We start from the raw sequence: 27,928 nt of genomic DNA, 5'->3' as shown, positions 1-27,928 counted from the left end.
ATCGTGAAAATATTCTGGAGGGTGTATTAAAGCCTTGGGCACGCAAACATTTTGGCCGCATACCTTGGACAATCCAACAGGACTCAGCACCATCGCACTCAGCATGCGCCACCCAAGAATGGTTACAAAATGAGGTTTCTCGCTTCATTTCCAAGTTACAGTGGCCACCAAAATCTCCGGATCCGGATACCAATCCGTTGAGCTATTGTGTCTGGAGTATTTTGGAAAGAAAGGTTGGCACTAAAAAATATCACCTCAAGCAAGCGATTCGCCATGAATGGGCCAAAATACCGCAGAGCAACATTCGGACAGCGTGTGACGGTTTCATTGGCCGTTTGAAGGCCATAATTCGTGTCAAAGACGACCAATTCCAACAAATCTAAACTTATTCCAAAATTTGATGGTATTTCCGAAATTTTTTCCTTTCATTCAATAAATTAAAAAAAAATAAAAATTATGGCGTTTGACTTTGTGAGGATGGGATATTTCGGTCCACTCCTTACGTTACCTCCCCCAACAGAGGGTCAAAATTTGAGTATCCATGAAGCTCATAAAACGCGTAATTAACATTCGGTTTCATTTAGACTTCGTAGATCTCAATATTTCTATCAACACAAGATCTGTTATAAAGAGTGTAGAGATCGGACCATTTCTCCATCAACACAAGATCTGTAATAAAAATGGGGGGATGGCACCATTTCTTCTGGCAACTCCCCCACATAGGGTGTTTCAAGATTTTGAAAAACCAAATGCTCAAAGACAGCGAAATAAGTTTTCTGCTAACTAAAGATCAGTTGTGTAGATGATGCGAATAATCCGTTGTAATGTGGACCAAGCCATGCCTAACTGCTGAGAACGGGGTTTTTGGGATGTTCTTGGGGACCTCTCAACACTGGCTCGTACGGCAGCGATATTCTCGGCCGATCGCCTTGGTCGACTTTTATATGGGCTCTTCGGATTAGAAAGAGCCTTACTAGTCGAAATGTTTTCGTATAAACGCTTAATGGTGTTCTTAGAAGGCGCACTTCTCACATTTTTTTTCACAATTGACTTCTTCTGTTGAATGTAAATTTCGACTATTTCAGAGCGCTCGCGTGGCGTGTAGTGGTTCATGGTAAAAATGACGCTTCAAACGCGGTATGTCATTAAGCGATGTGACATCTCTGTCAAAAGTTATGGCGTTGCCAGATGGGTCCGTCGAATATGGACAACCCTGTACATATATCTGCGAACCCCTTCTGGTACCTCAACCACATAGGGTCACAATTTTCAATACTTTTATCTGTCACAACTTGCGAAAGAAGTCAGCGATTCTTCACAACTTGCTATATCTAAATATTTCTCTCAACCAGAAACCTGAGACGAGTATGGAATTTATGATTTCGCATAAAATTTGATATAAATGTTCGATTTTCTTATAATTTTGCCCTTACAAATATTTTTGCCGATCGATACTTTTTAACTTGTTCGATTTGAAACCAGTCTGTCTTGGTTAAAGGTATTTTTTTATTATTATTTATTAATTAAAATAATTTATAGTCTTTCCAAAATAGTTTTAGCTATTTCTCATACCTTGGATCATCAATATCCATTCAATTTGATTCAATTATAAAATTGTTGAACAATTAAAATTATTATTCAGTTATTTGAAACCCCATTTTTATTATGGGTATTTCAGTTTTTTTTTCGAATTTTTATAGTTTTAAATACAATTCATTGATTCAACATTTTTTTCGTGTTGCAACAATTGAAGCCGCTAGTAAAAGGCAAACTAAAAATAATAATAACAAATATTGCCATAAATTAAACAGTAATGCTGCAGCAACAAAACAATCCATTACAGCTATTAAAGGCATTTGTTTTTTTTTCTTTTTTGATTGAACAAAAGTTTAGAAAACAATTACCAATAAATTGTATTTGAAATTTGTCATAAATTATGATTTTTAAATAGAAGAAGTCAGCCAACTGCATTTGTTGTTGGTGTTGGTATTTTATTGCATTGTATTATATAACACATTGTGTTGCGATGAGTGTTTGTATGTTGGGTTGTGTTTTTGTGTTGGGCGCCAACACGAAATGCCATCAACGTTTTTGCAATTTATGCAAAATATGCCCCGCCGCATATATGAATGATATTCATGAATGAATGAAGGAATTCCTTCGTCAGCGAATGACAAACAATTGCGGTGCTACAGCACACGAGACAATGGGTCTGTTCCAGAAGCTGCCTGACAGATTTTGTTAAATGCCCAAAAATATGTAACCAAATTTGAGAGAGAAAAATCGAAATGGTCAAAAAATCCGATGGAAAAAGGAATCAAATGATCAACATAACTGACAGACTGAGTATCAACGTCCAGACGAAACGGTTGAAGCTAAAATCTTTAAATTTTGCAAGACGGTGCGTAGGCGGGTGATAACGCTAGAAATTTATTCTGAAATGGTACGAAAATTACTAAAATGTACTAAAAATGGAGTATTTTGTAACGGACTAATGGAGAAAGCTAGAATTCTGCCACTAAAATTTGAATAAGAGTCACTAATGGAGTGCAGGATAGATGTACAAAAGGCCTTTTGGTATCTCGAACTTTACGGTTACGAAAATTTCAAAAATTGGTACTAAACTTCTAATTTTCGGAATTTTGAACTTTACGGTTACGAAAATTCCCAAATTGGTACTAAACTTCTAATTTTCGGAATTTCGAGATTTACGGTTACGAAAATTTCAAAATTGGTACTAAACTTCTACAATGGTACCATTTGGGATTATGTAAACGGATAGACCTAAAAACTTGAAATTTGTTATGAAAATCAATGTTGGGAGATAAGTTCGATATATGAAGGTGGTTTTGGAAATGTGTACTAAGTGTGCGAAGTGTACTAAATAGTACTGCATTTGATTTAGGGTGAACGGATGAAGGTGGTATTATAAAATCTTGAATAGGGATCTCTGTTGGTGGTAGGCTTGTGACGAAGAAGTGGTTTTGAAAATCTGTACAAAAAGTGCGTGAAAAGTACTATATAGTATAAAATTTGGTACAATTAGGTATGGGGTGATCAGATAGCTTTTGAAAGCTAAAATTTTGTGTTTGGATCGCTGTTCATGTGTAGCCTAGGCAAATGGATGTGGTTTCAAAATTGTGTACTATAATTGTACGAAAAGTATTAAATGGTACTATATTTGGCATTTGGCAGATTAAATTCTGAAATTTGATATTTAGATTATAGATGGTATCTGTGTTTTTGAAATACAGGGTGAGATAAAAAAAACTACAACAAAGTCAAACGCCATAATTTTTCAATTTTTTTCTAACTTTATTGAATGAAAGCAAAAAATTTCGGTAATAGCATCAAATTTTAGAATAACTTTAGATTTGTTTGAATTGGTCACCTTTGGCACGAATTATGGCCTTCAAACGGCCAATGAAACCGTCACAAGCTGCCCGAATGTTGCTCTGCGGTATTTTGGCCCATTTACGGCGAAGCACTTGATTGAGGTGATCGACACTTTGGTATTTTTTAGTGCCAACCTTGCTTTCCAAAATACTTCAGACACAATAGTCCAACGGGTTGGTATCCGGAGATTGTGGTGGCCATTGTGGGCTGGAAATGATGCGACCAACCTCATTTTGTAACCATTCTTGGGTGGCACGTGCTGAGTGCGTAACAGGGTGCCGAGTCCTGTTGGAATTTCCAACGTCTGCAGCCAAAATGTTTGCGTTCCCAAGGCGTTAATACACCCTCCAGAATATTTTCGCGATAATATTCGGCATTTATTCTAATGCCACGGTCGATTAATACGAGCGGAGAGCGGCTATCGGCTGTTATGGCGGCCCACACCATCACCATGGCCGGCGCTTGAGTTCTGGTAGCCAACCGAAGGTGCACATTTTCAGCTGACCTCTTTGGCAAGTAAACAAATCATTTTCTTTTTTTACAAACTGCTGGACAACGAATTTTTTCTCATCGGAGAAACCCAAATTCGGCAGTTCATCACTTTCGGCCAAGCGAAGCAACTCTTTAGCTCTTTTGAGTCTATTTTCTTTCTGTTGCGGTGTAAGCTCATTTTTCAATATTTGCTGAATGGAATATTGCGATATGTTCAGTTCACGAGCCATTTTTCGGTCATTGCGATGCGCGTTTCGATCAAGTCGCTTCTTTACTTTTCGAACAATTTCTGTTGACGTTGCAGTTTTCTTCCGTCCACTTCCGTGACGTCGGGCCATGCTACCAGTATCTCGGTAACGAGCGATAGGTACGAGACACAAAAGATTTATTCACATTTAAATGCTGGAGTGCTCTAACTATAGCCACTCGTGGTTTTCCAGCCAAATATAAAGAAATCACACTATCACGCTTGAATTCCATTACGAATAACTATTTTTCTGAAAAATTCTCACCAAAATGCTTTCGTACGCTTGTAAAGAATATAATGAACTATCACTGGAATAATTTTAACAGCTGTCAGACCAGTGGCTTAGAAATGACAGCAGTTTGAAATTGGTTGCAGGTTTTTCATCTCACCCTGTATTGTGGAGGTATAAAAAGGGGCATAGACTGAGGGTATACATCAGTCGGCAAAATAGTTTTTCATTTTTTTTTTCATTTTTGTAAATTTGAAACACTGTCCCAGAAACGGCACCCAACTTCTCCAGACCGTATTTGTAAATGCAATTATCTCATATTCATACAATTACACACGCTCGCACTCAAATTCCTTTTATTGTTTCTCTCCGACATGGAAACCGCAACTAGTATTTGTTGTTAGCTTCGACGGGGTGTTATTGAATTCAAATTGATATAAAAATACGCATTTGGATAGATGAGCCAGTCAGTCAGCCTGCCTGCCACCTAACGTAATCATAAACTGAGCAGCAGACACTTACCGCTGACACCACAAGCAAAGCATTGTTTGGGAAATTCCAGAGTGTTTGCAATTTGATAGATTATGAAATATAATTAGCCTGGCCAGAGACGGAGAGAGAGAGAAAAGGAAATAGAAAAAAACATCAAACAAACAGCTCCCCAACCACAGGGTATTGATTTCATTTTAGAGAATTTTCAGCAGCAATGCTTACGATTTGAATTTTGAGGTTTTTTTTTTTTTGGGAAACTTTGATAGAATCTCAATTACAAAAGACCGACTGTTCGCCCAAAATGGCATTAAATGAATATTCATTTGTTTGTTTGCCCAAAAATGAAATTAGTTTCAAAATCGAGGAACAACAGCCAGCCACATTTCGTTTGTGTCACTTTATTTGTCAGGGCAGTCTTGTCCGTTTGGCCCGGTGGCCGCAATTTTCGTTGCTGGTATTTGTTGTTTGTGAGGCATCGTCTCCCTCATAAAAATTCAATTCAATCAAATCAATTTATGCAAATCGAATATTGGTTGGTGGTCAGTAGTGAGTTTTGCAGTAGTTGAATTGCCATGATTGTTGCTCTTGTTTTTGTTGCAAAAGTGACCAGTTGCTGCTGGCTCGTTGAACTATTGACTAAATCTATCAATCATCATTAAAAAAACGGGAGAGAGAGAGAGAGATGTTGGAAGGGATACAGTGAAGGGCATTGGAAAAATAACAGGAATTGTATAATTGGAGTACTAAATACTTCTTAAAGTTAGGTTGGGAACTTTTAAAAAATAATAAACAAATTTTCAATGCTACAAAAATTGTATATTTCGAAGGACAAAATTAAATTAAAATTGTATACGAAACGCTATATACAGGGCGAGATGAAAAAACTGCAACCAACTTCAGACTGCTGTCATTTCTAAGCCACTCGTCCGACAGCTGTTAAAATTATTCCAGTGACAGCTTATTATATTCTTTACAAGCGTACAAAAGCATTTTGGTGAGAATTTTCCAGAAAAAAGTTATTCGTGATGGAATTATGATTTCTTTGTATTTGGCTGAAAAACGACAAGTGGCTAACGTTAGAGCACTCCAGCATTTAAATGTGAATAAATCTTTTGTGTCTGGTACCATCGCTCGTTACCGTGATACTGGTAGCGTAGCTCGACCTCAAGCAAGTGGACGAAAAAAAAACAGCAACATCAGCAGAAATGGTTCAAAAAGCAAAGAAGCGACTTGATAAAATTTCTACAAAATTCGAAAACCGCGTCGCAATGGCCGTAAAATGGCTCGTGAGCTGAACATATTGCAATATTCCATTCGGCAAATATTGAAAAATGAGCTCGGGGTAAAGCCCAATGGCATTCCAAAAACAGCAAGAACTTACACCGCAACAAAAAGAAGATAGACTCAAATGAGCTAAAGAATTGCTTCGCTTGGCCGAAAGTGGTGAACTGCCGAATTTGGTTTTCTACGATGAGAAAATATTCGTTGTCCTGCAGTTTGTAAACAAAACAAAAGTTATCATGTTGAATTACCAAAGAGGTCAGCTGAAAATGTGCACCTTCGGTTGGTCACCAGAACTCAAGCGCCGAAGGCCATGGTGATGGTGTGGGCCGCCATAACAGTCGATGGTCGCTCTCCGCTCGTATTAATCGACCGTGGCATCAGAATAAATGCCGAATATTATCGCGAAAATATTCTAGAGGGTGTATTAAAGCCTTGGGCACGCAAACATTTTGGCCGCAGACCTTGGACATTCCAAGAGGACCATCGCACTCAGCACGCGCCACCCAAGAAGGGTTACAAAATGAGGTTCCTCGCTTCATTTCCAGCGCACAATGGCCACCAAAATCTCCGGATACCAATCCGTTGGAATATTGTGTCTGGAGGATTTTGGAAAGCAAGGTTGGCACTAAAAAATACCAAAGGCCATAATTCGTGGCAAATGTGACCAATTTGAACAAATCAAAACTTATTCTAAAATTTGATGCAATTTTGGACGTTTTTTGCTTTCATTCAATAAATTTTTAAAAAGAAAATTTAAAAATTATGGCTTTTGACTTTGTTGCAGTTTTTTATTTCAACCCGTATGTAATTAATCGAATTGGACAATATTGGCCAACTGCTTCGGAACTTGCCCCATAAAGGGTCAATAGTTAGAATAATATAAGTTAGGACAATCATAACTCAAGGCTGGGGGTATCCATCTGTCGGCAAAACCGACTATTACTATTTAACTTGTTTGTTTTTTTATTTTAATTAAAAGGTTGAGTTTTGACATCAAAAGAAGAGACCAGATTGGCTTACATTAAAGCAGATTATTTTAGCAATTTTTTAATATTTGTTAGAATCTTAATTAGAATATTTTTTACAAATGACTTCCAAAAAAGGAAACCCTTTTAAATGTGGGCGAGGTATACGATGATCTCTGTTTTAAAAATATAAACTTTTTTTAATTTTGTTGGATAGCAGAACATTTTGTGAACCACTGAATTTTTTGATTTTTGAACTCATGTGGCCAGTTAAAATCGCTTATTTACTTAACTACGTAACTCATACTTTTAGCGCCATGGTACGACTCAAACTTGTAATGCAATGCAACGTGGGTTCGATTCCCAATTTAGACACCCTTCTCTGCTAACTTTTTGCTTTTGAACATTTTTGCTGTAATCGTTGCTTATTTCTCTTTTTTCGGTATCATGGCTCGAAAATAAATTCTAAAAAATTCTGAGTAATTTTGTCATCAAAAATTTCCACGGCAATTATTTTCCAAATGGTGCCACTTATATGGCTCGGAATATGACATTTCCTTGTCTTATTCGTAGCGAAGATTAGGACTGATTATTAATACTACTAACAATTTGTTTTATGTATTTCTAAAAATACTTTTTAAATTATTTTATATTATATCTAAAAAAAATGGTTTACTTTTTTTCGATTATGAGACTATTTAGCTCTGTTCCAGAACATGCAAGAATGTACTAATTTTGCAATTTTTTTTTCGATATTATAAAAGAAAAATTGGAAACAGATCATATTTTTTCAAATTCAAAATTCCCCACTTTAAATTTTATTAATTTTTCTTTTTTTTTATTTTAATTATTATTATTATTTTTTTTTTTTTTTTTTTTGATATATAAAACCATGTTAATTAAAAACTTCGAAAAAAAAACATTTTTAAAGTTTCTTGACTTTTTATCTAAAATTTGACACGCGTTCTAACACCGGCTCGTTGGTCTAGGGGTATGATTTTCGCTTCGGGTGCGAGAGGTCCCGGGTTCAATTCCCGGACGAGCCCAAATAGTGGCACGTCTAATCTGTGGAGTTTCTTCGGAGGTTCACAATAAGGCGTGTCCGGCAAGCCTTTTGTTGTCACTGATATTTCAACAAAATTAAAAAATAAAATTCTGCACTTACCAAAAGGTCTGGAAAATACTCTGCTTCCTCTGGAACTCAAAACAAACAAATTAATTCGTCATAGTTAATAATAAATTATTAGGTACCTATTTCAATAAAAAAGAAACCGAATGTGAAATTTATGAATAAAATCACGTATTCGGATTCAGTTACACTGAAATATTAGGAACAAAATTCAAGGCTGGTCGTTTACTCTAAATAGAAAATTGTATAAGAGTATTGAACATTTTTTTGTTGTTTTTATACCCTCCACCATACATAGTATGGAGGGCATTTTAAGTTTGTCATTCCTCATCTCATCATCGTCATTCTTCATCTCACTCATCGAAATAAACATTTTTCATCATTTCTTGTTAATGAATTTGGATATTAACATATGGTCTATTTCGAAATTTGTAATTTTTTTTTTTGATCAGCATAAAATTCTATGTCGATTTAGCATGTCCGTCCGTCTGTGGAAATCACTCTAGCTTCCGAACGAATAGAAGTAGATTGATAAAATTTTGCTCAAATGTATGCTATGTCTGCAGGACTTTTGGTATTGAAAATGGGCCATGTTGGTCCACGTTTTGGTATAGCCCCCATATAACGGTACCTCCAGATATTCGGTATTTTGATGATTTCAGCAAATTTATTCACCGGAATTGTTTCAAATTTTGTATTTGAAGTTCATGATGGATACTACAGGCTAAGACAGAAAATTGTCTGTACAGATCCACATCTTCGTAGAGCCCCCATATAACAGTACCTCCCGATATTCGGTATTTTAATGATTTTATGGACATTTTTCACCAGAATTGTTTCAAATTTGGTATTTGAAGTTCATAATGGATAATTCAGCCTACGATAGAAAATTGTCTATGCAGATCCACGTCTGCGTATAGCCCCCATATAACGGTACCTCCCGATATTCGGTATTTTGATGATTTTAGCGAATTTATTCACCGGAATTGTTTCAAATTTGGTATTCAAAGTTCGTAATGGATACTACAGCCTAAGACAGAAAATTGTCTGTGCAAGTCCACCTCTTCGTAAAGCCGCCATATAACGGTACCTCCCGATATTCTGTATTTGAATGATTTTAGGGACATTTTCACCAGAATTGTTTCAAATTTGTTATTTGAAGTTCATAATGGATACTACAGCCTAAGACAGAAAATTGTCTGTGCAGGTCCACGTCTTCGTATAGCCCCCATATAACGGTACCTCCCGATATTCGGTATTTTGATGATTTTAATGAATTTATTCACCGGAATTGTTTCAAATTTAGTTTCATGATGGATACTACAGCCTAAGACAGAAAATTGTCTGTACAGGTCCACGTCTTCGTAGAGCCCCCATATAACAATACCTCCCGATATTCGGTATTTTAATGATTTTATGGACATTTTTCACCAGAATTGTTTCAAATTTGGTATTTGAAGTTTATAATGGACACTACAGCCTACGACAGAAAATTGTCTGTGCAGGTCCACGTCTTCGTATAGCCCCCATATAACGGTACCTCCCGATATTCTGTATTTTAATGATTTTAGCAAGGGTTTTCACCAGAATTGTTTCAAATTTGATATTTGAAGTTCATAATGGATACTTCAGCCTACGTCAGAAAATTGTCTGTGCAGGTCCAGGTCTTCGTATGGCCCCCACATAACGGTATCTCCCGATATTCGGTATTTTGATTTTATCGACATTATAACTAATTTTTTTTAAGTTTCGCATTTGAATATTGAAATGGCTTATGACAAATGTTACCTACGCAGGTTCATGTCGTCGTATAGACCCTAATATAATAGCTACAATCGGTATTTTTAAGATGTTAACAGAATTTTTAACGGATTTAATTGTTTTTGAGAATTGCCAAAATCGTTCCAAATGGTGGAGGGTATTCAAAGTTCGGCCTGGCCGAACTTACAGCTTTTTTACTTGTTTAATATCATAAAGGAAACATCGGTTGTCATAGTAGAGCTTTTACATTCATGCAGATTTTGAGATATAGAGATATAATAATAAAATAATGTTTTCCTTTGTTATAAAATTTTAAATTCAAATTTTACACATATTTCAATTTTTCAAGTCTCTATTATTTCTCTTCCCCTCACTGTCACAAAACCATTTAGAATATTTTTACCGGAAACAAATTTAATTGTGCATTTTTTTAAACAACAAATTAAAAATGCATTGAATTTTTGTGAAAAAATTCTTGTGAAACCATTAAAAACTAAACCTAACAATGTTACAAGTTTTTACTTGCCACGAAAAAAATAACAAAACGAAGGCATTCCTATCGATTTATTGTCATTTCATTTGCAACGCCTGTAGGCCAAAGCAATTTCGCGTTTTTGACACAAAACGCAAAAGGAAAAGCCAAACAAACGTAATTGAGTTTTTGAAAGACCCCCACAAAAAAGTTGACATATTTTTGATGCAGTTTTCGGGCAGTAGCGGGTAAACATGACAAAAACTAATTTCCTAAGAAATACAAATATTTAACTTCCATTAAAAATTAACATCTCATTAAAAAATCCAAAGAAATAATTAAAAACGAAATCACAAAAAGTTTTCTAACAGACAAGAAAATTATCACATGCCCTCTGTGAGGTTTGAACTCACGACCCCTGGTTTACGAGACCAGTGCTCTACCACTGAGCTAAAAGGGCGTTAACGCCCGCTGGACAAAAACTCAATAGAAATACATACGTATGCATGTGTGTGTGACTCAACAATATTGCGAAATTCATTTCGAAAATAAATTTCCAATCGTTTGTTCTCTTCTAAAAATAGAAAAGAAACAACAATTTTTATGGGCTTTTAAACGATTCTTCCGTCTTTCCATATCTCTTGTTGTTATTGTTGCTCATTTGTTTTTGTAAATAATTTTGAAATTTTGCACATGAGCTGAGTTGTTTCTGTAACTAAATTTAGAATCTCTTATCATGACTCTTGTTGTTTATGAATTTTCTGCCGGCTTGTTTTGTTGTTGGTTGACTTGCGTGCGAGAGAATTGTTGTTGTGCCAGTGATGGAACTGTTGGACGTTTTGTACTTTTGACGAGCAGAAGACTTATGTGGATTGGTTGGAACGAGAAATTAATGAAATGGAAGTAGCATGGTAGAAAAATATAGGTAATCGCATCTACACATCTGGTGGAACAATGAACTGTCAAACCAATTTTGGAATTGAAAATTTTAAATAAAAAAATATTGAAATATGTAAAAAGGTTTGAAAAATGCATATCATAACAACCTCCGATTGGGATGGTATAAGAAAACATATAAAAATCTACTTATTTTAGAAAAAATATTAACAAAATTTACATTAATGTTCCCAAGCATTGATGCATCTATTCTTCTACTATGGGAAGTTGTCTTCTATTCATGAAGAGCACAAAATTTCAAATACCTATCAACGAAATCGTATTCGTCTACCCCTCTAAATATTACAAACCAAAAAATTAAAAAAAAAATGATGATTAGTTTTAAAATATAAGCTTGTATATCTAAAAGGTTAATGTGGCCTTAACTCTATGCACCTATTTCTTAAATAAAATTCCAATTTCAAACTTAAATTACACTGGATCCGTTATAGGCTCTTAGTAACGTTCAGTGTTGGTATGATTTATTTTGGATATATCCTAAATCCAGACGTTCTTTTGTTAAAGATTTAGGATAGGAGTTTTGCCTACTTATTGCTGGTTTTAAAATACTAAATGATACTTTCAAAATTTTCCAAAAAGTATGATAAGTTTAAAGGTTTTAAATGTTGAAATTTGTTTGGCTGAAAGACTGACCTTAAAACTCGACTGACATGATGCAAGGATTCAATGACACAATTTATGTATTTTTTTTTAAATATTAAGTATTATAGTCGCCAGGTCCTTATTTGATTAGAATATATTATTCTTTCAACAATAATTTAACAAAAGCGCGTTATATAAAGCTCTATGATTTTTTGAACTAATTTATTATATTTTCTTACGTTTTCGAATATGAAAATTCTAATTTTAGCTTGATGATAGCCATAACTGCTTATATTAAATAGAACTTAAATAGAATAGAGATCGCATGTTTGTTCGGGATACTGTAGTATTTTGTTGTTGTAAAATAGTTTGGCTTAATTCCATTATTGTTGTTTTTATAACAACAACGTTTGTTTATTTGTGGTGAAAGATGGTAATGTTTATCAGGGGATAAGGCAGGGACTACCTAGGTTTCGGAAAGAGCCACCAATCCTCCTCAGTTCCCTTGGTTTTTTGTCTGGGGATATTCTCCCCAGGAGTTATTTTAAAAATAACTCGTTTGACAAAAAACTTTTTTATCCAAGTGACGAGATCGTAAGTTCCATAGAAGAGGAACCAAAGTGAAAACAGATAATATCGGTTCACTCCATCAAGTACCTCCGCCACAGAGGGTCAAAATTTTGAATAATTTTAACTCTAATAAAATGTGGAATAATGGTCCGATTGTCTCCAAATTACACAAATCACAATATTTTTATTAACACATAGTCTGGTGTGAAGATGAAGATATATCGGCCACTCCTTCTGGTACCTCCCCACAAATGGTCAAAAAAAATCTTATAAAACGCGAAATTAACTTCTGATTCCATTCTGATTTGGTACATCTCAATATTTCCATCAACACAAGATCTGTTATGAAGATGTTAGAGATAAGACCATTTCTTCTGGTACCTCCTCCATAAGGAGTCAAATTTCTGAATGTCTATCATAGAATCGGAAATATCCATCCGGTTCTCTATAAATTTCACACATACCATTATTTTTAATAACACAAGATCTGCTGTGAAATTGGGATATATTGGCGCACTCATTCTGGTATCTCCCTCACAAAGGGTTCAAAACTCAAACAACAAAACGTTCATAAAAAGCGAAATAAGCATTCATAAGCATAAGCATCATGATGATAGATATCTACCAACCCAATACTTATATCTGTCATAACTTGTTAAAACTACATTTATCTCTTAACCAGAAACCTGAGACGAATATTGAATTTATAAGATTTTATGATTTCGCATAAAATTTGATATAAATGTTTCCTTCAAATTTTACACATACCAATATTTTTATCTGTATTTATTGAAATGGAATATTTCGGTCCGCTATATCTCGCACCTCGCCAATATTTCCACATTTCCAAAAAAATACGCATACCTCATATAAAGTATATTGAGTAGACGATATAGTCCAAATTTAGGACGTTGTGATACTTATATCAGACTTAAGTCAGATTCGTATCTGATTGGGCATTATTGGCTAACTGCTTCGGAATCTCCCCCATAAAGGGTCCACAGTTTGAATTATCATAATTCAGGGCTGTGGGTATACATCTGTCGGCAAAACCGACTGATACTACTTAACTTGTTTTATTAAAACAACAACAATGGAATTAAGCCTAACTAGCAATAACCAAATATAACTTAAATATGAATAAGTAAATAAGTTCCAAATTTTTTAAATATTTTTTTTTTCTTAAGGTAAAATAAACACATTAACCTCAGTAAAGCTTCTTTATCTCTGTAGTTAATTTTAAATACGTTGTAAACTGTAATAAACTTGAACCTATTAAACCTATTTCCCTTAATATTATTTTTTATGATTTATTAAAAGCATTTACCTTAAGAGCAATAAATTCAATTCAAACATTAGAAAAAAAATTATATGTATTCCAATCCTTTTCAAATAGTTATTTCTTAATATTATGATTTAAATCTTTTCATTTATTTTATTCTCTCAAAAATTCATTTTTATTCGCTTATCTATTTTATTTGTGTTTTTTCATGCTTCTTATTAAAATTCAATTTTACGTTAAAATCATTTTTTAAATAATTTATTCACTTCACTTATTTACTTTTCCCATCTCTGTTCTTTAACTTACCACAAATAGTACGCTTTTGCCCGTTACCCATCACACATACTGTTTATTTCTCTTAACCACATGTATTTTCTCTTTCGTGCTCTCTTTCTCTCACATTTGCCGGTAATTCGCATGCCTTGCCGATTTAAGTACATTGCTCGTTTGTCTTTCGTTGTTGTTGTTGCCATTTGTGTTTTTGTTTTCATGCCATTTTTTGTTCTTTCCATCTGTTTGTGCTTGAGTGTGAGTCGGCCCCGGCCTGTGTTGAAAAAACGATTTAGGCAACGGTCGAGGCATCGGCTCGTTGGTCTAGGGGTATGATTCTCGCTTCGGGTGCGAGAGGTCCCGGGTTCAATTCCCGGACGAGCCCAAGTAATCGCCATCTCCGGTTCTACCGGAGGGGGCGTGTGGTAATTCTTTTGTGGTTTTTGTGAACAAACAAAAAAAAATGAGGAAAGAAAAAAATTGAAAGTGAGTGAGTGGTGTTCTGGAGTTCTTCCCTTTCGTGTTGGCTTCTTCTTTAATCTGGTTGGTTAAAATGATGTTTTTGTTTTCTTGTAGTACACTTCGTTGTCATGATTTCGTTTTTTGTTGCTTATTTTAGTTGTCGTTGCCTTCGTGTTGTGTGTTTTATTCTTTTTTTTTTTTGAGTTACCGGGAGTGCTGCCACCACATTCCAATGTTTTGTTAACATGATGCCTTAAAGTATGCTTTAGTTTTTGTGGTTGGCAGTGAGGTGCTAAACTAGTTGGGGAAAAACGAATGTTTTTTTCAGCACGTCGTCAGGAAAAAGCAAGGAAAATATACACAACCTGTTTGTGACCGGTGTTTATAGTGTCCTTCTGTCTTCCTGTTGTAGTGTTTGTTGTTTTTTTCTGTTAAATCTTGTTGTTTTTATTACTGCACGTAGTGAAGCGAAAAATTTGAAATTTTGTTTGAAACTTTAGACGTTCGCCCGCTGATAATTCATTTCATCAGCTAATAATTCATTTGGTTGTTTCGTAAGAAGGGTTTCCTTTCGTAAAATGGTGTTCCATGAAGTTTTAGTTGTTTTACAATGTTCACGTCTTTCTTATCCTTTTTTTTTTTATTTTTTTTTTTCAACTCTTCGTGCCACTACCTTCTGGCCATTAATAGGACGTGTTTTATTTGCATTGGATGAATGGTAATCAGAAAATTGTTGGGAAATCTCTGTTTCCATCACTTCTTGTTTGAGACTTTTTATTTAAAGTTTTGATGTTAAACGTTTTTCTGAAAAGTTTTACATTTTAAAAACATTGTTTTACTCATTTACCAGTTGTTATCTTTTCTCCCCGAAAATAATTTATTACCAAAGTTTTAAAAATTGCTCATTTTTTAAATCACTCTTTAATTGTGATTATTTAAATGGGATTTTAATGGATATGCTGGATAAATCTTGAAATAATTTCCGTGCTAAATTTGTGTAAAATCGTAGATGTTTGAGGAATATTTTATACAATGCTTATCACTTTTTTCTATTCCTAGAATTTCATTTCGGAAAATTATTTTTTTTTTTTTTGGCGAATACGGTTTTTTAGGATTCCATTAAAAAATGAAACAATGTTTTACTAAGAATTTGTTCAAGGATAAATATAAATCATTCTATACCCTCAGCCATATGGATATCATTTGATACGGTCAAAACGTGGCTTATCGAAATCAAGATTTTAGACCTTAGGTCTCTAAATCCGTTTTAGGACATTTGGAGTCGATCAAGCGATGTCCCTCCGCCCGTCTGTCTGGCTGCTGTGCACGATAACTCTCGAAGGAAGTATCCGATTTGGTCCAAACTTGGTACATTGTAATATTATTATCAAACTTAGATCGAGTTCGGAGATAGACAATATTTGTTTATTCCTTCTGGTACCTTCCCCACAAAAGGTCTAAATTTTCAAAGAAAATAATATACTGCACAAAAAGAGAACGAATCATCCGATTTTGCTCCAACTTTGCGAATCCTAATATTTGCATCAGTGCTATGTCAGGTGCGAAAATAATTATAGCTCTTATAAAATGTGATGTAAGAGTCCGATTGTCTTCTAATGACACACATCACAATATTTTTATTAACCCAAAGCCTGGTGTAAAGATGGAATACATTCTGGTACCTCCCCCACAAAGGGTCAAAATTTTGAATATTCATGAACCTCATAAAACGCTAAATTAACATCCGATTCCCTTCAGATTAGGTACATCGTAATATTTTCACCAACACAAGATCTCTTATAAAGATGGTAGAGATCGGACAATTCCTTCTGGTACCTCCCCCACAAAGGGTCAACGTTTTGAATGAACAAAACGATCATAAAGTCCGAAATAAGCATTCGGTTCTCTTAATATTATACGAATCAGAATATTTTTATTAACTCAAGGTCTGATATGAAGATGGGATATATCCGACCACTACTTCTGGTACCTCCCCCACAAAGGATGACAACTTTGAATATCCATGAAGCTCATAGAATGTGAAATTTATATCCGATTCCATTCAAACTTGCCACATCTCAATATTTCTATCAACACAAGATCTATTGTAAAGATAGTAGAGATCGGACCATTCCTTCCGGTACTTCCCCCACAATGGATCAAAGTTCTGAATAACCAAAACGAATTTCAAATCCGAAATATTTATATCATATTTATTTCGGTCTAATACGGAGTGGACAATATTGGCCGATTCCTTCGGAACTAACTCCAAAGAGGGAAGCAATTTGAATAATCACAACAAAAGTCAAAATATGTTAAAAAAAATCGAACCTTGGCTGATTACTGCTCTGTTCCGGAACCTGCAAGAATCTATTATTTCTGCAATCGGAAGATCGGTTATCGAAGTAAAAACTTTTACATTCTAGCAGGCTGGAGTAGTCCAAATTATTTTGAAAAAAATGTTATCAATTGATTTTTAAAACTCAAATCCAAAATTTTGTGTCTATTTTCTATGAATTTTTTAAAAAATTCAAATAATCCTAGAAATATCAATTTCTGTTCTTTAACTAATTTCCCATTCTCCTTTATCTCCTTTCAGATGATGACGATGGATATAACAAAAACTGAGCCCAATGTGGGTCCCAATAACTTACAAAATACCAACAACAATCAAAGCAACAATGCCAACAGCAATAGCATAACGGCAGCGGCCAATAACAACAACAACAATGGTAGTCAGCTGTGCGCCGGCTGTGGCAAACATATACAGGACCGATATTTATTACGAGCTTTAGATATGCTGTGGCACGAGGATTGCCTGAAATGTGGCTGTTGTGATTGTCGCCTGGGTGAGGTGGGTTCAACCCTCTACACCAAAGGCAATTTAATGCTCTGCAAAAGAGATTACTTAAGGTATGTCGCCAAAGAAACCCTCTATTAATTTATAATGCTAATCCTTCTATTTTAATCAATTTCTTTTAGGTTGTTTGGCAACACTGGCTACTGTGCTGCCTGTAGTAAAGTAATACCGGCATTTGAAATGGTCATGCGAGCCCGCACTAATGTCTATCATTTGGAATGTTTTGCCTGTCAACAGTGTAATCACAGGTAAGGATAAGAAACAAATTTAACCCCAAAATATACAAATTTATTATTAGCCCCCCCATCTGAGGGATAATAAAATTTTATTTTTATTACACCCTTGAAGACAATTATCGCACAAATAACATATTGATAAAAAAAGGCAGCAAGTGTTTTTTTTGTTTAAAAAAGAATCATGTTTTATTTATTTTTATTTACCTCCAAAATTGCCAATATCTGTCGTGTAGATTACCTTAATGTTTGGGAAATCTTTTCATCTTTAACCCGTTTATTTTCGAAAAGGGTTTCCTTTAACCTTTTTTCTCTCTCGGTCGCGTAGTAAAAGATACAAAAACCCCCATTGTTTGGTTAATCTTTTATGCATTCAATACCCAAAACGACACTTGAGTTTGTTTAGGAGAGGGATGCGAATGTAAACTGGTATTTTTAAGGGGATGTAATACATTTTTATATTCCAGAGAGGGTGGGAAGTTGGGTAGTTTCTTTATTGATTCTTATATTTGTTTTAGTGTAAATAAATTTCTTTTATTTCTATTCGGGGAATTTTTGAAATATTTACAACATATTTGTATTTATTTTTTTTTTTTGAAATTAAAATGCTATGAAAAAGTGAATTTATAATTTTAGACAGAGAAATAAAAAATAAAAACCTCTCTCCACTAATAAATAAACTTTGTTTTTATAAAAAAAAAACAACAATTGTGGTATTAAGCCTAAGTATTTTGCACCAATTCAGAGAAATAATTGTATTTCCAAACACTCGATTTTTTGGTTTTATTACTTCACCATTCATGCAATAATATAGCATTTTAAATCTTAACCTAAAAAACTTGTCATTTTATCAGTCCTTAATCTCGGAAGTTGGTTGGCAACTCGTATTTGTAAGGCCTACCTAATATTAAGGCTGTTCAGATAAAATAGCAAACCTAGTAGATTCTTGCATTTGATTGCAAGCCAGCCAGACAGACGGACTGACATCGCTAGATCGACTCCAAATGTCCTGAAACGGATTTGGTCAAAAGAGACCTAGGGTCTAAAGCCGTCATTTCGAGTAGTCACGTTTTGACCGTATCAAATGCCATATGGCTGAGGGTATAACAAATCGTTGACCTCGAAATCGAAAATCGATTGCAAAAAGTAGTTTTTGCGATTTTGGCGCAGGCAAATTTAACGTCGATTTTTAGACTTTTTAAGTAAACCCTAGCTCTCTTTGGACCAAATCCGTTTCAGGACATTTGGAGTCGATCTAGCGATGCCCGTCCGTCCGTCAGCCTGGTGCGCACGATAACTCTCGAAGGGAGTATCCGATTTGGTAAAAACCTGGTACATCGTAAAATTATTGTCAAACTTAGATCGAGTGCAATATCGGCCCATTCCTTCTGGTACCTCTCGAAATTTTCAAAAAATATATTTTCTGTACAGAAAAAGAAGCGATAATCCGATTTTGCTTCAACTTTGCAAATTCTAATATTAGCGTCAGTTCTAGGTCAGGTGCGGAAATGGACAATATCGGTCCACTCCATCAAGTACCTTCCCCACAAAGTGTCAAAAGTGTGGTGTAAGATTCCGATTGTCTTCAAATTTCACACATTCCAATATTTTTATTAACCCAAGGTCTGATGCTGAGAGGGAATATATCGGTCTACTCCTTCGGGTACCTCCTCCACAAAAGATAGAAATTTTCAAAAAATATGTTTTCTGCACAGGAAGAGAAACGATAATCCGATTTTGGTCCCACTTTGCAAATCCTAATATTTGCATCAGTTCTAGGTCAGGTGCGAAAATGGACAATATCGGTCCACTCCATCAAGTACCTCCCCCACAAGGGGTCAAAATTTTGAATAATTATAACTCTTATAAAATGCGATGTAAGAGTCTGATTGTCTTCAAATTTCACACATCACAATATTTTTATTAACCCAAGGTCTGGTGTTAAGATGAAATATATCGGTCCACTCCTTCTGGTACCTCCCCCACAAAAGATCGAAATTTTCAAAAAATATATGTTCTGCACAGGAAGAGGAACGATAATCCGATTTTGCTCCAACTTTGCAAATCCTAATATTTGCGTCACTGCTAGAGCAGTTGCGAGTCCGCTCCTTCTGGTACCTCCCTCACAAATGCTCAAAATTTTGAATATCCATGAAGCTCATAAAAAGCGAAATCAACATCCGATTCCATTCCAGACATGGTATATTTAAAATATTTCCATCAACACAATATCTGTTATAAATATGGTAAAGATCGGACCATTCCTTTTGCTACCTGCTCCACATAGGGTTCAAGATTTTGAAAAACAAAACGCTCAAAGAACGCAATATAAGAATCAAACTCTCTTCAAAATTCACACATACAAATTCACAATATGTCTGCAACACCCTCTGGTACCTCACCCAAGAAGGGACACAAATTTCAATACTTTTATCTGTAATTAATTGCGAAACAAATCAGAAATGGACAATATTGGCCCATTCTTCCAAAGCCCACTCCATAGAGGGTCAAGAGTTTGAAAATTCGTAACAGAAGTCAAAATATTTTTAAATAATCGAACATTGGCTGAGGGTATACATCTGTCGGCAAAACCGACCGACACTTTTTTACGTGTTTTTTATATTCGGTTAAGACAGATTTAATATAAACGCAGCCTAACTGTACTAAATTCATTTTTTCGAGTTGACAAGTGGCCATGCAGCATTTATGAGTTGCCAACTCAAACTTAATGATTTGTTGCCCACTGATCTTAGCAATTGCATTTACTGCGTAAATTGAAGCATACTTTGAGGCGTTTTTATATTAAAACAAATCAATATTCATTGGTAATCTATAAATTTCTATTCGTTTACATGATTTGACAATATCAATAGCTTTATTAATAGTGATAATAATAAAAAATGTGTAGAGGTTTTGGAAAAAATGAAAATTTGAATTATTTGTATTCCCTGTTACCGAAAATTTAACAAATTGCAAATAATATTTACTGCCAATATCATACCAAGCTTCATTTGCTTTTCGACTTAAAACAAGGACTTACAAAGGGATTTATTTCAATTGTTCAAGTGTTCCTTTTTTCTGTTGTTTGGGTCTTTGGGTGATTTATGTTTGTTGCAAAACTGCCAGATTTCAATAGTCAACATTTAACTTATAAAACACGGGATGCCTTTAACTCCTGCTCTGCCAGCCTCAATTTACAACTTTTTGATCCATTGAAAAAATGGGTGGGTGTGTGTGTGTTTGTGTTCATGTTTATCTTTCAAAACACAATGCAAAGCGAGCGATGGAAAAAAAGACGCAAAAAAACTAAAAGTCAACCAGAAAAACAACACTTGGCAAACTCAAATAATGTTCCATGGAGGAAAATGGGAGAAATGTTCCAACGAGCACCTGTGCCCATCATGAAAACTTGCAAAGCGGAAGAGGAGCAATTTAATGGCAGCTAACACCACAAACTGGCTGGTTGAGAATCAAATAGCAAAACCGGAGAACAAAAAATAGTTACCTGCTTCTATTGACAAAAAAGAAAGCAAAGCGGGAAAAAAGTTGAAACAACAGATAAAGACTGCATTTTATCCACCAGGATTCGAATCGTTTTTCCAACAAAAAGTTACTTTTCTGAGTTGCGTTTTTTATCCCTTAAACCTGGTGTATGTGAGGTACCATTAAAAAAAATAGAAAAAAAAAAAATACGCAGCCACATGAGCAAAAATTGTTTGCGGCATAAAGCTGCGGGTGCTTCCGTTTCCCATTTTTTGGCTCCCCAAAACTTAACTTCAGGGCTGTTATACCTCATACCTTGGGTTGGAAAATTCTGATGCCTGGAGTCAATGTGTTTTACAGAAATTTCAATCAACACTTTATGATATCAATAACTGAGATATGTGGCCATTGATGATGACGGTGATGACGACGACTACAACGATGATGATGAGTAGGAAAACGTCAAGAGGACAACATCAACAGGAAATTATGAAAAACACCACAAATGTCAATGCGGAAAAAAGCAACAATCTCATGGTCTTGTTACAATTTTTATTTTTTGGTTTTCTTCTTTTTTTTGGCCTTTTTTGTGTTGGCCATAATAAACACAAACGTCACATTTCCGCTCGACATATTTTACATACCATACAAAAAAGTCCACTGTCCTCCATCCGCCACTGGGAGGTCGTTTACACATTTGCATACAACATGTAAACATTTAATGCCATCAGGCTGACTGGATGGCTGGCTGGCAGTCAGCAGCTCCTGGTCCATTCTGATCACCAGGTGCTTTGGCTTACATAGGTATTTACGTATGTTGCTGGCATAAATCTCAGCAAATGGCCGTTGGGGTGACATGGGGGAGGGCAAGCTTCAATGATTTTTTGGCAATTGAATTAATTTTTTAAAAATTGATTAGTTCTCCAGCGGAGAAAACAATGGAATGGAGGAAATGCAAGTTGATATTTATTTGCATATTCCAACATTTAAAATACACACACACATGTGGAAATACACACGTTGTTGGTGACTTTTTTTAAATGTCTACAGTTTCGTGGCTTGCTGCGGCTTTGGCCAGCCATTGGCCACCAATTCGCATTTTCTTTTTATTTTTCCACCATTGATTTTTATTTTTGCGAAACAAATATCTTAAATATGCATATGCATATTGTATGCATCCATGCCGAGCTTTTAAATGCATTTTTAATTAGACAACATTCGTCAATGCACGAAAAGCAAAAATATAAAATCATTTTTTCCAACATTTACAAGGCCATAAAGTCAATACTCTTTGGAAAAAATAACTGCATTCATATTATTTTTCATTGGCAGTTACAACAATTGGCCGGCCATGTAAACACTTCAGGAAATTCAATATTCTTATAAATTTTATATATTCGATAACATATTGAATATAACTCATTCATTGCGGATTTTTTTAAAATTCAGTACAGAAACTGGAGGGCCTAGAGGCGAATAGGAAGTAGATGTCATTGTTTTATATGACATACGGGAATGGCATTGTTATATTTTTGAAGAAAAAAATATATATCGAAATAAGTCTGCGGTGAAAGAATACAAGATCTAATATCACGTTTACATTGTACATATGTGATTTATATGTTTCAGTAATTATAGTACACATTTTTTTTTTTAATTGTCAATTTAACAAATATCAATATTTTGCAAAGAAAAATGTAAAATATAAACAGACGACATGCCTGTAGAAACCTGCAAGCGATCAGCTGATTTGTCAAAATAAAACAATTTTTCCGCCATAAAAGCGAGCAAACGAGCTAAAACTGGAATAATCTTCCATCTTGAAATTCGTTCCTGATTTCGACAATAAAAAAAGTTCTCAAACTGATTGCACAAGAATAAATCAGAACTCTAATGGTAACAGACGACGACTTTCAGTCACAATTTACTATTTTTGAAATGTCTTGGCATGGTAGAAGAATATAGGTAGACGCATCGACACAACTGCTGTCAAACTAATTTTGGAATTTAAAATGTAGGACGAAAAATTATTTAAATTTGAAGATATTATTGAAAAACGCGTATTATAATAACCTGCGAATGACGTCATATAAGAAAACATATAAAAATCTACTTATGTTTGAAAAGACATTTAAAATTTTTTGACATGTCAATGTTCCCAAGTGTTGATGCATCTATTCTCATCGTTTTTTTTTCCAAAAAATCTGTCCTCCAATCGTGAATAATTGAGGATAAATAATTACGAAGATGGCAACGCGAGCGAGTTTTTTTTCTTACCTTGTGTACCCTATTTGTTGTGCAATTAGTGTTTTGTTTACAAAAATTAAGCAACGTGAACTAACTAATTTCCAATGTTAGAATTCGTGTTTGATACTGACAAGTCTAAGGAGCACATAGAAGTTTGAAAATATGATTGTGAACGACTAGTTTCAGCATTCTTGATTGGTTGCTTTATCATACCCTCAATTGATACGGGCAAAACGTGCCTCATCGAAATAACGGTTTAAGACCCCAGGTCTCTTTTGACCAAATCCGTTTCAGGACATTTGGAGTCGATATATGATATGTCCGTCCGTCGGTCTGTCTAGATGGCTGGTGCGCACGATAACTCTGGAAGGGAGTATCCGATTTCGTCCAAACTTGGCATATCGTAATATTATCTAATAATATCAATATCGGTCGCCTCCTTCTGGTACCTTCCCCACAAAAGGTCGAAATTAAAAAAAATATTTTACTGCACAGAAAGGAAAGGATAGTCCGATTTTGTTCCAACTTTGCAAATCCTAATGGAGGTATGATATTTGAGTGGATGATTCTGAAGGATTGTCATCTAAATGTTGACATATTTGCTTCTTTTCAATTATCTTAATTTCTGTGTTAATTTCTTCTTTTAAAGAGGACAAGAAAAGAATATACCTCGTTATTGGACTAGTTTGCAGTAATTTCATCCCACGTCTTTAAATTAGGTACACTCATTTGTTCCGCGTTACCAATGCATTGTTGGTACCGTTGATTTCTTTTGCCACAACCGGAAGTTGCCATCAGTATAACAATGGCGCTGATGATGGCGTAGATATAAAATGCAAGCACCTTCATCAGAGTTGACTTTTTCGATTTCCTTTGCAGAAAAAACAACTGGGGACATTTTTTAATATAATAACAAGTTATTTTTTTTTTATTTTTTAAGTATTGAAAAAGAAATACAAAAAAACACCAATTTTACATTTAAATGCATTTGCTTAAAAACAAGAAAAAACAAGTTTTTCCGGCAACCGGAAATTTAAGCATTTTTAAATATGTTTCCATGTAACTCATGTCTCTGTCTCTTCTCTTTTTTTCTTTCATTACAGATTCTGTGTTGGTGACCGTTTCTATTTGTGCGAAAACAAAATACTCTGCGAGTATGATTACGAAGAACGTCTGGTCTTTGCCTCGATGGCAAATCATCCTATGCTGAAGCGTCATGTCAACTCCATTGCCCAGGACTCGCCGACTGGGGCTGGGGGTGGTGCGGCTGGCGCTGGCCCCGGTGGTATGATGGGTGCCGGCGGTGCCAATGGTCCTCGAACACCGGGCGATTTGAACAACAATGGACCGCAAACAGGTCCGGGCAATTCGCCCTTTGGTGCCGGTGCTGGAGCTCATATGAAAAATTCATTAGGGGCTTCAAGCTAAAATATAACGACTTCCATGGGCCACAACCATAGACGGCATTATTGGATGAATCGTGGACATTACCAAAGAAAATTTTAGAGCAAGAATGACAAAGAAGAAGTAGAGAATGGAAGAAAGATGAAATGATTTTAAGCCCAGCGCAGCCCCTCCATATGTGTATGTGTGTGTGTATGTAAGAGAGAGTGTGCGTATGCAGAATTTTCGTTTGAATGTTACATGTGAGTGTGTGTGAGATGCAAACACGTAAATAATGGAATTTAAATATGGAAAAACAAAAATGAATTTTGAATTTCTGTTTTCAATTTTTGTTCTCTTTTGCAACGAAGTATAGAAAAAAAAAAAAACAAATGTCATTGCATGTATCCTTTATTTTGTATTATTTTTCAAGATTACCCAATGATTCTAGGATATAATATGTATTGATGTATGTAATGTGTAATATCTTGAAAATAATTTGTGATTTTTTTTTGGTTTTGTAAATTTATTTCTTTGAAAAAAAATGTATTTTGTTCTGACAATTACTCCAAAAAAAAAATCCTTTGGACAATACTCGAATTTCTTAATTTTTTTTTGTTAATGAAATGTGCAATTCTATTTCGAAAAAAAAATTGTCTTTCGATTTAGAAATAAAACAAAATGTTGTGCCAAAAGATTTACTCCTTTTCCCTGAATAAAGAATGGGAACCTAAAAAGGAGAGCATTCGATAGAAGAATGAAAATAATTATTTTTCATTTAAAACATGATTTTGCAAAAATTATTTTTTTTTGTTTTGTATATGCATACAGTTCTATGTTAAATATTCAAATTTGGTCATAATTTGCTGTGTACAGGGTGAGATAAAAAAGAACTGCAACAAAGTCAAACTCCATAATTTTTACATTTTTTTTCTTTCAATTTTATTGGATGTAAGCAAAAAATGTCGGAAATAGCATCAAATTTTAGAATAAGTTTAGATTTGTTCGAATTGGTCACCTTCGACACGAATTATGGCCTTCAAACGGGCATTGAAACTGTCACACGCTGCCCGAATGTTGCTTTGCGGTATTTGGGCCATTCCCGGCCAAGCGCTTGCTTGAGGTGATCGACACTTTAGTATTTTGTAGTGCCAACCTTGCTTTCGAAAATACTCCAGACACAATAGCCCAACGGATTGGTATCTGGAGATTTTAGTGGCCATTATGCGCTGGAAATGAAGCGAGGAACCTCATTTTGTAACCATCCTTGGGTGGTGCGTGCTGAGTGATGGCGATGGTGCTGAGTCCTGTTGGAATGCCCTAGGTCTACGGTCAAAATGTTTGCGTGCCCAAGCCTTTATACACCCTCCAGAATATTTTCGCGAGAATATTCGTCATTTATTCTGATGCCATGGTCAATTAATACGAGCGGAGAGCGACCATCGGCTATTACGGCGGCCCACACCATCACCATGTCGGCGGCGCTTGAGTTCTGGTGGCCAACCGAAGGTGCATATTTTCAGCTGACCTCTTTGGCAAGTAAACACGATCATTTTGTTTGTTTACAAACTGCTAGACAACGAATGTTTTCTCATTGGAGAAAACTAAATTCGGCAGTTCACCACTTTTGGCCAAGCGAAGCAACTCTTTAGCTCTTTTGAGTCTATTTTCTTTCCGATGCTGTGTAAGTTCTTGCACTTTTTGCAATTTCAATAGCTTTACCCCGAGCTTGTTTTTCAATATTTGCCGAAGATGATTTTTAAAAATTATGAACCCTGGTAGAGTTGCCAAATATTTTTATCTTCAATTCCTCTTTAACATAAAACTGTATGCCTTACAAATTCAAAATGTATTTTCCATCCATAATTTTTTTCTCTCCCCCTCTCCCCATAAAAGTCATTCTCCCACCGATATGCTTTGTACATTTCCCCACAATTTGATGGTAATTTTCTTTTATTTACCAATTTTTTTTTTTTTGTAAACAAAACCCCCTGTAAAATAATGTTTATATAGTTTATATATTTTGTAATTAAGTTTTGTTATAATTTTGTTAATTCTTAAAAACAAAAGACTTGTAAATTATTATTATTTTATGTTAAATTAAAAAAAAATAATACTATGTATGTGTAAGTTATAATTTATAAAAAGAAAAAAAACAACAATTTTCGTACTTCCCCAGAAAAGAAAGAAAAACATCGTGAACTTGTAAATAGTTTAATTTAATTTATTATATAACATACAACTTATAATAAAACAGAAATTAAGAAAAAAATCCAACTGCCCTTGGCAGTAAAACTAAAAAAAAATAAATTTTGCTCAAAAAAATACTGTATTTTTTATAATGTATAATTTATAATTTTAGAAAATTTGTTCTGCTAACTATAAATAATTTTAAAAAAGGAAACGAATAAGAAAAAAAAAAACAACAAAAAATAATAAAAAAAATACTACGATCTGATTGTTGATTATTTCCTAAGTTTAGTTTAGTGTGAGGCTAATTTGTGAAAAAAGTCATTAAAACATTATTCTATTGAAACCTTTTTAAGAAAACCCCACCCCCCAAAAAAATATTCTCTCATAAGTTATGTTAAAAAAATTTAGGAAGTAATATGGCAGGCAAACCATTTTCGCATAGAAAAGCCTATTATTCCATACTTAGTCATCTCCATCTTAAGTTTTTGTTTTGTTTCCGTATCTATCTCTCTCTCTCCCTTTCTCCTCATTATTAAAATATTACAAAACAAATAATCATTAAAAATTAAATTAAATTACAAAATAGTGAAAATATGTCTTACACAAAAATATATATATACAAAATATACCATATGCCGTATTTAAATATCACATAAAAATGTGCTCCCATCCTTGTCCACCCCCAACCCCCATCCATAACATTTTAATTGATAAGCCACAAAAAGAAAAAAAGAGAAACGCTCAAATAGCAGTAAACGAAGCAGAAATAAGAACAACAACCAAAGTTATTAAATTAAAAAAAAGAAGAAGAAAAAATTAATAATTGTATGTGTCATTGATTTCTTTTCTAAATCAATCTACAAAAGAAAAAAAAACAAACAAAATTCAATCATTGATTGCAAGGACATAATTTTTATTATCATCGCAGAAGAGATCCGA

At 34.6% G+C, this 27,928-nt stretch overlaps 1 protein-coding gene and 3 non-coding genes across 4 annotated transcripts in view; 3 read left to right on the top strand and 1 right to left on the bottom strand.

The window, feature by feature from the left end:
- The window catches only part of LOC101897616 (LIM/homeobox protein Lhx2), a 151,298-nt gene extending 123,700 nt beyond the window's left edge, over positions 1-27,598 (top strand). Inside the window, exons 3-5 of the mRNA XM_020035276.2 lie at positions 17,190-17,503; positions 17,573-17,698; positions 24,517-27,598. Of these exons, the coding sequence (XP_019890835.1) occupies positions 17,190-17,503; positions 17,573-17,698; positions 24,517-24,841 (765 nt within the window). The 3' untranslated portion in view covers positions 24,842-27,598. The remainder of the gene's footprint in view (positions 1-17,189; positions 17,504-17,572; positions 17,699-24,516) is intronic.
- On the top strand, positions 8,080-8,151 carry TRNAP-CGG (transfer RNA proline (anticodon CGG)). The gene has a single exon. It is a non-coding gene; the product is annotated as a tRNA-Pro (tRNA).
- TRNAT-CGU (transfer RNA threonine (anticodon CGU)) lies at positions 10,856-10,927 on the bottom strand. The gene has a single exon. It is a non-coding gene; the product is annotated as a tRNA-Thr (tRNA).
- On the top strand, positions 14,442-14,513 carry TRNAP-CGG (transfer RNA proline (anticodon CGG)). The gene has a single exon. It is a non-coding gene; the product is annotated as a tRNA-Pro (tRNA).
- Positions 27,599-27,928: the final 330 nt, after the last annotated feature.

The sequence above is a fragment of the Musca domestica genome, unplaced genomic scaffold, assembly GCF_030504385.1.
Source record: "Musca domestica strain aabys unplaced genomic scaffold, Musca_domestica.polishedcontigs.V.1.1 2, whole genome shotgun sequence".
NCBI classification, from domain to species: domain Eukaryota; kingdom Metazoa; phylum Arthropoda; class Insecta; order Diptera; family Muscidae; genus Musca; species Musca domestica.
This window is presented reverse-complemented; position numbering and strand designations above follow the sequence as displayed.